The sequence below is a fragment of the Microtus ochrogaster genome, chromosome 5 (assembly GCF_000317375.1).
Source record: "Microtus ochrogaster isolate Prairie Vole_2 chromosome 5, MicOch1.0, whole genome shotgun sequence".
Lineage (NCBI taxonomy): Eukaryota > Metazoa > Chordata > Mammalia > Rodentia > Cricetidae > Microtus > Microtus ochrogaster.
The window spans coordinates 71,528,675-71,540,018 of NC_022012.1; the positions used below are offsets into that span (position 1 = coordinate 71,528,675).

The window sequence follows — 11,344 nt, forward strand, 5'->3', positions numbered from 1 at the left end:
TACAAATGTTACCCTCACAACAACCATGTCTCCACTTAAAGGGGAAGTAGGGTAGAGAAAGTTAAAGTAATTTGTTCAACATTGGCCAGTGTTAAGCTTCAAGGTTTGAGCCATTGCAGGCTTCCTAGAATCTACCACATAACCTGAGGCTGATGTCTCAACTCATAACAGGAAAAGTTTAAGACGTCAAAACCCAGTGGTGGTGGACCACACCTTTCTCTTCTGGTACTCAGGCATACATGGAGGCAGAATGTTGTATACATAATACATAAATAAATCTTAAAAAAATACACGTTGTTATTTAGAAAAATAAATAAGTAAAATATTTACTTATTTAGAACATTCTGTTCAGAGTTTGAGTATTTATAATACAACCATTTATTATGCTCCCAATCTGAAATGCTCACCAAAGATCCTATGCTGAAGGCTGGGCTACAAGGCTGTGACACTACTGATGCACCAGGACATTTAGAGTAGGGGCTGATGGAAGGAAGTAATGTCACTGGGGGCATGCCCTTTATGGGGACACTGGGACCTGGGCCCCACCGGTCCTCTCTGTTCCCCAGCAGCCATGACCCTGGGTCATGAGCCCTGTCCCAGCACACACATTCCATCAGCATGGTCTCCCTCATCATAACAAGAGAGCCAAGCAATCACGGACAAAGGCCTATTAATCCTGGAGTCCAAACAAGTATTGTTTCTTTTAAATTGTTTATCTCGAGTATTTTGTGACAGTGCTGGAAGACTAACAAACACGCCCGATTAGTGCAGATTTTAACTGTCTAGATTGAGGCACATGGCCACAAAATTTAGACCTCAGTGAGAAATAAATCCAAATAAAAATAAACTTACCAAAAGAGACATGAAGAATTTATGAACATAGACAATCTGAATACAGCCCACTTTGAGACTAAGTTTGCCATCCACTTTAGACATATCACCATAGGCCTCGCCTTCTGTGGCATCTGGATACAGTGTCATCTGGAACCTGAAGACTTCATCTCCCAAAATAGAGACGGCCTGACATTACAAAATAATCAGTTATTACAGCAGAGCTACAGAAACTGGACCCTCAGTACTCATCCTGATTCACAGGGGCCTGACTGTTAGTATTCAGGCAACTGTACTGGCCTGCCCTTGGGATCCTGACAAAATAATCCTCAGCTGCAGACAGCTTGTAGAGCACCCCCTGTGCGCTTTCCCTGTGTTCCCCTTTAAAGTGTGGGCTTGCCTATTCTCTCTCCCTCCCTCTTCTCTTCCACAGCTCCCGTGAAAAACAACATGGAAATTCAACCTTTGACATCCGTCATTGTTTTCCTTTTCTATAAGTGTCACTTCATTAATAAAATACCTACCCACCAAGTACTTTCTAGAAATAACTGTTCAATTCATTACATAGCAGGCTTTACAACCTGAAATCAACCTTCCATTTTTATCTCCAGCCCTAATATGCCCAACACATGTCAGACGAATAACAAGCATACAGCGAAGACATAAACAGTGGCACCTGGTCCCCAAACACCACACTCCAACACAGAGATAGGCTTTGCAGTTACCTTTTTGTGAATGGACAGTGAATCAACATTCATAACTATGATATTCTCAAGTCTGGCAAACACATCCGTCTGCTTTGGCTTCACAGAAATAGAGGCATCCATTCCTACAGGAGACACACCACTTAGAGATGTTTCCTCTTTGTAAGCGAGCTTAAATGCACTAACATGCTCCCAAGATACAGCATAAATAAAAATTACTTTCAGACATGCTAACTCAACCACCTCCCATGTATGAGATGGCTAGAAAGAAAAGGTGGGACCACTTTTAAGTCAGAACACACCTCATACATAAAAGTCAAAAAAAACATTTTTAAAAAGCCACTGTTTTAAATAAATTCATGTCATTTCTCTGAAAATAATATCCTATGCATTGGTGAGGTCAGAGCCACTACTTGGGGAGACAGTATTTTCCAATGCATTTCACAAATACATGTAATTAAAACTGAGTAAATGTCATCTTATGGCTAAGAACCGTTTCTACAACAATTTATATCTATAGCATAATTTTCTAAATTTTAAAAAGTTTGCCATGCTCATGATATCAAAGGCATAAGGATTTGGAAACCACTCTTCCTCATGGGAGACTGCCGACACCCAAGGCCTGGCAGTGTTTGCTGATTTTTCAACCTTCTAAAACTGCTCACAGTGTGGTTCACACTTGTTCACACAATATAAATGTACAAATGTTACCCTCACAACAACCATGTCTCCACTTAAAGGGGAAGTAGGGTAGAGAAAGTTAATTTGTTCAACATTGGCCAGTGTTAACCTTCAAGGTTTGAGCCATTGCAGGCTTCCTAGAATATACCACATAACCTGAGGCGGATGTCTCGACTCATAACAGGAAAAGTTTAAGATGTCAAAACCCAGTGGTGGTGGACCACTCCTTTAATCCCAGCACTCAGGAGGCAGAGACAGGCAGATTTTTGTACGTTTGAGGATAGCCTGGTCTACAGAGTGAGTTCCAGGAAAGTCAGAGCTGTTACACAGACAAACCGTTACAGGAAAAAAAAATGTCTTTCGCAAATTTATTTTGCTATGTTATGTATGCTCAAAATTCAAGGGAAACAAGGATAATGACTTTTATTTTCACACTGAGAGTTACTATAATATTTACCTGCTTAAAGTTATCTTATTCTGAAAATGCAATCACAATAAAACTTTAAGCCTTAGATGTATTCTAAAATTTTTAAAATGTATAAGGACTATCTCAAGTCAGCAATGATTCATAGCAAGTCTATCGTTATCATTTCAAAGTACATTTGTTCAAAGCTTGCATACATCTTCCATATAAATAAATCCACTCAACTTTCCAAAATACTATGGAAGGATAATTACTTACCATGTATTTTAATATCTGCTATGCTACTCTTCTGATCACAAACAAAGATGTTAAAGGCATTTAATTCAGCTGTGACCTTCAAATCAAACACATCACCTTCAGAAGTGCTGGGCCCTGAAAAGCAGTAGAAATCAGTGGTCAGTGATGTACAAAAATGGTAAAAACAGTGTTAAGTTCACTAATAAAAAAAATCACATAATGTGCAAAGGGAATCATAAACTTCTATCAGGACAATATAAATATGAATTTTGCCACTCATATAAAACCCAGCATGTTGGCTTCCAGCTAAGGATAAGGCAACCACAACACCTAGATGGTGCTACTCACTAGGCAGACATGTTCCTGTAGGTTTTTTTCTTCTAGGTAAAGAAAGGAAACCCTCTGAATTAGATTCTAGAATTTGATTAATAAAAAAAAATTTTAACAAGTCACATCACATACTAGATCAAAGAATAAAAATGAAAATTGAAATAGTAATGAACAGTCAACGGCATTCATATCATTTGCTGTGTCCTTTACATATTCTTTAACTGAAGAACCAACCCAGATACTTTAGATTATATGTGATGGGTCCATAAGTAATTCTATGAAAGAGTCACTAATAAAAGCACAAAATACCCTGAAGTTTTAAAAAAATCAAAAAATGTATATGTGAGGATAAGTCAGGTTAAGTGTGGTGGCAAATCCTACATTCAAAAGGCTAAGGAGGACTGAGTTTGAGGCTAACCTGAGCTATACGGTGAGTTCAAACCCAGCCTGGGCTACATATAGCAAGATGTTATCTCAAAACAACAAAACAAATAAAAGTAAAAAAGAACCACAACTGAATGGTTTTGTGTGTGTGTGTGTGTGTGTGTGTGTGTGTGTGTGTGTGTGTGTACAGGTCCTGACACTTTCTCACAACTCTGTCTTACATGCAGGAAACAGAACTTTCCTATAAACAGAAAGCATGGGGCTCTCACTTTTTAACCCTAGCATTACAGGCTGCTTTCTTTCTTAGTATTTGGTGCAGGATAAACAAACCATCAAGTCAAGTTGTTCACCAAAACCAGAGAACAGTGCAGTTGGGTTAAGGTTGTCTGCACACTGGCCTTCCATTAACTCAGATGTGCTATGAATGGTATATGTATGTTACAAAGAGATATTTCTAAGAATACACTCTCTTAAAGATATTAATGTATTAGGCACATTGTGATAAAGAAGTTGAGTGTGGTGGCCACATTTAGAACCTTCGCCCACTTAGGAGACTGAAGCAGGAATATCAAAAGTTTGAGGCCAGTCTGGGTTACACAGCAAGACACCACCAAAACAGCAAGGAAGGGGAAATTTTGCTTCTAACAACAACATTGTCCTATGGTTTTAAAAGTCCAATACTTGTATCAAATCAAATAGTACTGAAATTTTATGCTTAAGATGTCAGTAAAATAGATATAATTCAAGCCGGGAATAACCAGAAATTACCAGTTTTAAAAATAAGTAAACATTTTAATTACAAATCAGGCACATGCTCTTTATTCACTTGGCATTTTATACCCAATATTTCAGAATATAAGTCATGCACCTGGTGAACACAGACCAAGTTCCACGTGTGATGGAAACAGGGATGAGATTAGAGATCAGGTGACTCTGTCCCTTCTGTGAGATCCTCCTCAGTGCCCAAGAGGCACTCACAACTGTTGTGCATGGCAGCATTGACTGAAGTGGGCCTCGGTGGCTAAGTATGACTGTCGTCATTTTTTAACTTCTTACCTTCTCACTTTTACTGGACAGAAGACTATGAAAAGGTGTCAACATAAAGAACCTACAAATTCTATTTTATACAAGAACCAGAGATTTAAACCCGCTGGAAGTACATGATCACTATTAACAATTATTTCAAATTCTTCAATAAACTGACATGTAATCCTATAAGACTAGAAAAATCGCTTTCTTCAGAAGTCACCCTCATCTGTCAAACATCGTAACATCGAGGTGTTAACATTTATCCTAGCTTCATATAGAGGTTATTCTATGAGAACATATTGGAAAGACTGATACCAGCTTTGATGGCAAGACTTTTGGATTCTCCCACAAGTGACTTCGGTCCAGGTTCCTTCCCAGAGGAAGAAGAGTCAGAGGATGGAACAGCAGATGACAAAAAATCCATGAGGGAAAGCAAAGCTTCCAAATGAAGCACCAAGTCCAAAGATGAAAACGAAACCTAAAACAATGAACATCAGAGGAGAAGGTTTCAGTGACAGTCACACCATTGTGTACGTGTGTCACACCCTGGAGGACAGTCATGCCACTAGGGGGACAGTCATCTCATTGGGGTCACAGTAACACGTTGAGCTGAGTTTCAATGTATGTAACTAACACAAGAATAACTCAACTAAGACCCTTTCTAAATAATTAAGAATGAATTACTAATTTCATTTTAATCCTCTTTATTATTATTATCATGTCAGTCTTTACCAGACAACAAACCAATGCCCTGCCCACTCCCAGTGCAGACATTAATTCTAACCTCAGTCAAGCTTGACTGAGTCTTTTTGTTTGTTTGTTTGCTTGTTTTCAAGACAGGGTTTCGCTGTAGCTTTGGTGCCTGTCCTGGAACTAGCTCTTGTAGACCAGGCTGGCCTTGAACTCACAGAGATCCATCTGCCTCTGCCTCCTGAATGCTGGGATTAAAGGTGTGCACCACCATTGCTCAGCGCTTGATTGAGTCTTAACTAAAGATACGGTAGTATTCCTATACTGACTATACATGCTCAAATGGACTGTGTGTATCTATACTAGGCCATGTTCTGTCTTTTCCTTAATCTTCTTCTAGCATTAAGCCAATACAGAATTCAAATGTTCAATTCTGCCAACAATATCAAGCCAAATAACTACAGTAGGTTAAAGTGAACAAAATTCCCTCAAAATAAAAATTATTTGTATATTCCACAAATAATAATTAATGTTTTAAAAGAATCTTTTCAGAAAGAAGTTTTGACAAGACTTTTATTCCAATTCTATGTGCACTAATATTAGATCTATTACTACTACCTCATTCTAATTTTAGATCTTGTATCTTACAACTGAAATTGGCCACAAGATACATTTAATCATCAATAACCCAGTCTTAAGATGAATTACAAAAGACTCACCTTCAGCTTCTGTTTGGTGTTATCATGAACAGTTTTAAATTCTGGTCCATCGCTGTCTGCCTATACGCAGTTGATAATTAAACCACTGAGTTAAAAACACTAGAATTTCACACATTGAAAACAAATATATTTTACATCTTAAAACATGCTATTAAGAGACGACAAACATGATTCTTACAGGCAAATAAGAATATGCCCCCCAAAACTGAGCACATAAACATACTTTACATATTATAGATGCAAAATCTCAAATCCCTTATCTACTCTGGAGGAGATGTTAGTGCATCTAAATAGGTAGGCCCATCCAAAAGTGAAAAAGGCTTCTATCTAATTCATAACACATTTCTCTTCAGGATAGGGCACAGCTTTGATTGTTCACTCCCATTTCTTCAACAGCCCTAGAGACGCTTGTTATAATTCATCATCAACTAACTGGACTAAAAAAAAAAAAACAAAAAACTAAGGGGTAGAATCCAAATATTAAGTATGAAGGGAATATAAATAACTTTTCATACTTCAGTATTAACTCCAGAAAAGAATAAGGTACTATGGCACTTAGCTTTAATTGTAGCATCATAAAGCCTACAATCATCTGGAAAGCAAGTCCCAATGAGGGCTATGGACATGAAGCTGCCCTGTTGGCACGTGTATATAGGACTGCCTTCAGTGAACTGATAGGGGAAGACCCAGCCCATTGTGGGCAGCACCATTCCCTAGGCAAGGAGCATAATAGTGGAGAAATGACTGAGCACAAAAAGCAGGCAGCATATACGTGTTCATTTCTCTCTGCTCTTGACTGTGGATGCATGATGTCACTGTGTGTTTCAAGTTCCTGTCCTTATTTACCCACAATGATAGACTGTAGCCTGGATTAAAGGTAAAATCAATCTTTTCTCCACTAAACTGCCTTTCATCAGGGTGTTTATCCCAGTGACAGAAATGAACTAGAACAGGTACCTTAATGAAGAGCATTTTCAGGAGGGTTCCATCAGACAAGTGAGAGGAGTTGACAATGTACAGAGGCTCACCTTTAGAATCTGGAAGGAAATAGAAAATCTGATCTGTATTGTCCCTTCAATATTTCAAACATCTTTTAAAATGGAACCAGGCAGTTACACAGAGAAATGCTTATATGAGAACTGTACAGAAAACAGACAAATGTATTATACTGTCTATAAACCATATCTCAGTAAGTCTAGCTTTCAAAAACTGGAAAGGAAAAATGGAAGACTGCAAAATTAACAACAAAACAGCACTGGTCAATACCAGCTGTCATACACTAGTGCTGCAGGTATTACCGTCATATGAACAAATCCTAGCATGAGAAATGACAGCTATAAAACACAAGAAGGGATTATTCTCAAACACACTTTTATCTTCTCAAAGATGCTCCACAGAGTCCTCAGAAAGCTTAAGCAAATGGGAACTAGAAAATTCAGATAGCTGCAAATTCCAACAGTGAATTTAAAAAATCCAAGATATCCACTAAACAGCAACTTCATAGTCACCTGGGAGGAAGTGAGACTAAGTGTCTCATTCTATATGTTTATGTTTTAACATTTACTTTTTATAAGCACATACTAATGTAATTAAAACAGACCTTAACAGTCATATAATTTGCAAGTAAATAAATGTAAAGTGAAGCTTCCTACTAAATTAACTTTCAAAAGGGGTCTTTGGGCTCTGTACCTGGGATGTGACGTCACTATACTCATTTAGATGAGGTTTATTACACCATCCCCAGCTGGGTATGTAAGGAATACACACAGTAAGTAGAAGAACAGAATGCAGCCCTGTATTTACACTGGTTATGAGACCTGCATTGCCTTCCCACCGACAGGCCTCCGCACTCACCAGGAAAATCAAAGCACCGTACGCTAATTCTTCTCAGGTAAGCTTCAGCAGTCATGTCATGGGCCTTTACTTTAGCCTGCACCCCAAGATGCAGGATCTTCAGTTCATGTAAGGGTGTTCCTTTCTTTTCTGCTTTTTTCATCAAAGTAACCATAACCTAAAAGAATGAGGGTGAATTACCACAAACCTCTTTACTAATGCAGAGCGACAATAGGAACTTGGTAACTGTATCTAGTGATACGAAGAATTCACACACGGAAAAGGTATTCTGGTCCTGAAAAATCACCTATTGTTATTTTTCTTACATACATTTGTTCAGACTTTGAGGCACCACCACTATTTTCTAGAGATTTTCAAAGGTGAAGGGGTGAGGGTGGGGGGCACGGGGATGAGAAAATGGCATGAAGACAGGCAGGTAGGGATCTAGTCCTAGAAGCCCTAACTGGTCAACAGCATCTGTATGAAATTCTGCTGATAGAAGCAGCTATTTTTATTTTTGCGGCTATTTTTTATACAAATCCTCAGGCAAGGCTTCTTAATCTTGGGCTACTTAATGGGGTGCAATCCTGCACAAAATAGATCATTCGCAGCACTTCTGCCTCTACCCACTAGGTGGCAGTCTCACTGTATATATAGCAACAGTGCAAAGCTAAGAACCTAGCAAGCACAAATAAATCCCTTCCCTCCAGGCCAACTAGGTTCACAGTAATGGAACTTAGTGTATATAATAAACGCTAGAGAAAGAGCTTGTGTATTCTATGCCCACCCCTTCTATCCATGCCACCCCTTTCTAACTATGTCCCAGGCCCTCTCTTTAACCCATTTCCTCAAACTATTACTTTTGTCTTTACAAACTCCACTCAGATACTTCCTCCGAGAAACCTTCCCGAACCCTCTCAGCTAGCTCAGATGCCCAGTCACTACCATCTCCACCACAGTCTCTGAAAGTAGCCTACCCTGAGCATATTTTTAATGGACATACTGTATTTAGAATCTATATATTTTCTAACATATTCTTAGCCCTGGCACAGACATGGGACAGCTGTTGAACAGATACAGAAGAAAATACAGCATTTTTAAGTGAGCACGATCTATGCTTTATTCTCTGAGTTTCTAACATTTACTTGCAAACGATTTTCTCTATTTCCCTCGCTTGTCTTTCTTACACGAAAACAAAGCAAGCCACACTCCAACATCCTGTCGTGACTAAAAAGCAAGCTACAGAAAATGCTTCGGTTTTCTCTAAAAAGGAAAATACCGGATCCCTAAAATGTAACTGGTCCTTAGTAAATTCCTCAAATTTTAAGGCACACTTTCACATTAACAGTCTAAGATTCTTTTCATACATATCAATTATCTACAAATTTAGCTTAATAGAAATGATAGAAACCATAACCTGTTCATTTCACTTGGTAAAAAGTGATGAAAATTACACACCTCTTTAATTTCAAAATTCAGTAGTACATTAATGATGTCTAGGGACCTGGTCTCTCCCACTCTGGCTGGCGATGCACCCTGTGTGGTGGGCACATCCTGGGGCGCAGAGACTTCTCGGCACGCCTTCGTTTCCCCTACAGAGGGTAAGCAGAAATACGTGCTTCTGTTCGTACGTTCATTCACTGACACGCACTGTAAACATGTATGAGCACTCTGAAGACCCACAAATCCATACCGTTCTCAGCCTGAGAAAGCTCATGTTAGTAAAAGGACACACACACTGCAAGTCAAACACAAGAATCAGGCCGTACTTATTCACAGGGAGCAGGCAAATGTTAACAGGCTGTCCATAAAATGCACAGAGAGACATCAGCGAGCTGAAGAAAATATTCACACAGATGAATGACCCACACAGAGCAGTTCCTCTCAGAAAAGACAGTCCACGTTTTTGAAGGTGAGAAACGATGGGAAGCCACACAGAGATGGCACGTGACAGGGTCTGCAAACAGAACAGACTGTAGTAGGGCTAAGGTGAAAAGAAAAGGGGCCAGGTATTCCAGTCTAGTAAGGAAAAGAAAAGCTCCATGGCTATGATGCTGTTCTGAAACACACACCATGAAGTGCACTACATCTGTTTTCTAACCTATAGCACAAAAATAATAAAGCTATCATTTGTTATATGTGCACACAGACACATATGGTTCCAGACAGTGAGCAGCAGCAAGCTCAGTGACCTGTCCTGCTGGCCATCCTTCCGGGGAACTTCATTGTCCCATCCCACAGATGAGCACATTAATTTTTTAGACAAATTTGGCACCTTGCCAAGTGTCATCTGCAAATGCTAGAGTCCAAGTTCATCAGTCTGGCTTGACAGACATCACCATCAAAACATAACTGTCACTACATTATTGCAATTGACATTATCTTGACCACTAATCCAACACCCCACCCTGGGGGGGTGTGTGTGTGTGTGTGTGTGTGTGTGTATTAGAAACTCACAGGGAAAAACCATACTACTCATTAATATCTTTAAGAAGGCAATGCAGAGAGCAAAGTTTCATCTATCATCTTATTCCAGAATTGCTTCAAATAAAAGGAATTGTTAACAGGCTTGGGTAGTCACAAAAGAAGATGTCCACTGTAAGGGGCTGCAGGAATGGCTCAGCAGCTAAAGTACTTGCCATTAAAGCAAGAGGACAGGAGTTTGGATCTCCAGGAACCAAATAAGGAACCCCAAGTAGTGTGATGGCTCACCTACAACTCCAGCCTCATAAGGCACAGACAGGAATTCCCTATAGCAAACACCACTATAGAAACCAGCTGAATGAATCTCGCAGATCATAAAAAAGAAGCCAAACATCAAAGAGCAAACTTTTCACAACTCCATTTATACAAAATTCATGAAAAAGTAAAATTAATCAATCCATCCACAGGGTCATAAGTCAGAACAGCAGTGACCTCTGAGTGGAGAGTGAGGAAGGCAGGGCCTGTCCTAACAGGGAGGGAAGTGCTGGGGAATGTGCAGGGAATGTGCAACATCTGGCTCAGGGACATTACAGCTGGAGGTGTGGGCTTAGGTTTGTGTACAATAAAAAAGTAAAAGCATACAGTGAAATAGTTTTTCACCCTGTCAATGGGCAAAAGTGTCAGCAAATTTGATAAAACCATTGGAAAGTTACAGGAAAACAAAATGACAGGAGAGCTAAGTACATGCTCCTGTAACACTATCAAACTTTAGATTGAACAAAACACATCATATTCATGCATGAAAATCTCAAGCAAGTTTAAAATTTAAATTAAATTAATTTATTAAAACCTACAATGTTAGTTAAATTTAAAGGGCATTAATACAATACAGATTGCATTTCCTTTCACCAATGTGGTCCTACAGAAACACATGAATAAATACATAAGGACATTTCAATGCAACATGGCTAACAGTGAAAAACTCAACGTGAAATATCTAAAAAGTTATGATACTTCAACAGAATCTAATACAACAAAGCCATTCTAAAGAAAAAAAA

General features: G+C 39.0%; 1 protein-coding gene across 3 annotated transcripts in view; it reads right to left on the reverse strand.

Annotated features, from left to right (window-relative positions):
• The window catches only part of Vps13c (vacuolar protein sorting 13 homolog C), a 159,208-nt gene that overhangs the window by 66,157 nt on the left and 81,707 nt on the right, over positions 1-11,344 (reverse strand). For all 3 annotated transcript variants that reach the window (XM_013346382.2, XM_005347681.3, XM_013346383.2), the window contains 8 exons: positions 9,321-9,454; positions 7,884-8,040; positions 6,987-7,066; positions 6,030-6,089; positions 4,936-5,098; positions 2,899-3,012; positions 1,557-1,660; positions 853-1,020 (listed from right to left, as the gene is read on the reverse strand). In XM_013346382.2, the coding sequence (XP_013201836.1) occupies positions 853-1,020; positions 1,557-1,660; positions 2,899-3,012; positions 4,936-5,098; positions 6,030-6,089; positions 6,987-7,066; positions 7,884-8,040; positions 9,321-9,454 (980 nt within the window). The remainder of the gene's footprint in view (positions 1-852; positions 1,021-1,556; positions 1,661-2,898; positions 3,013-4,935; positions 5,099-6,029; positions 6,090-6,986; positions 7,067-7,883; positions 8,041-9,320; positions 9,455-11,344) is intronic.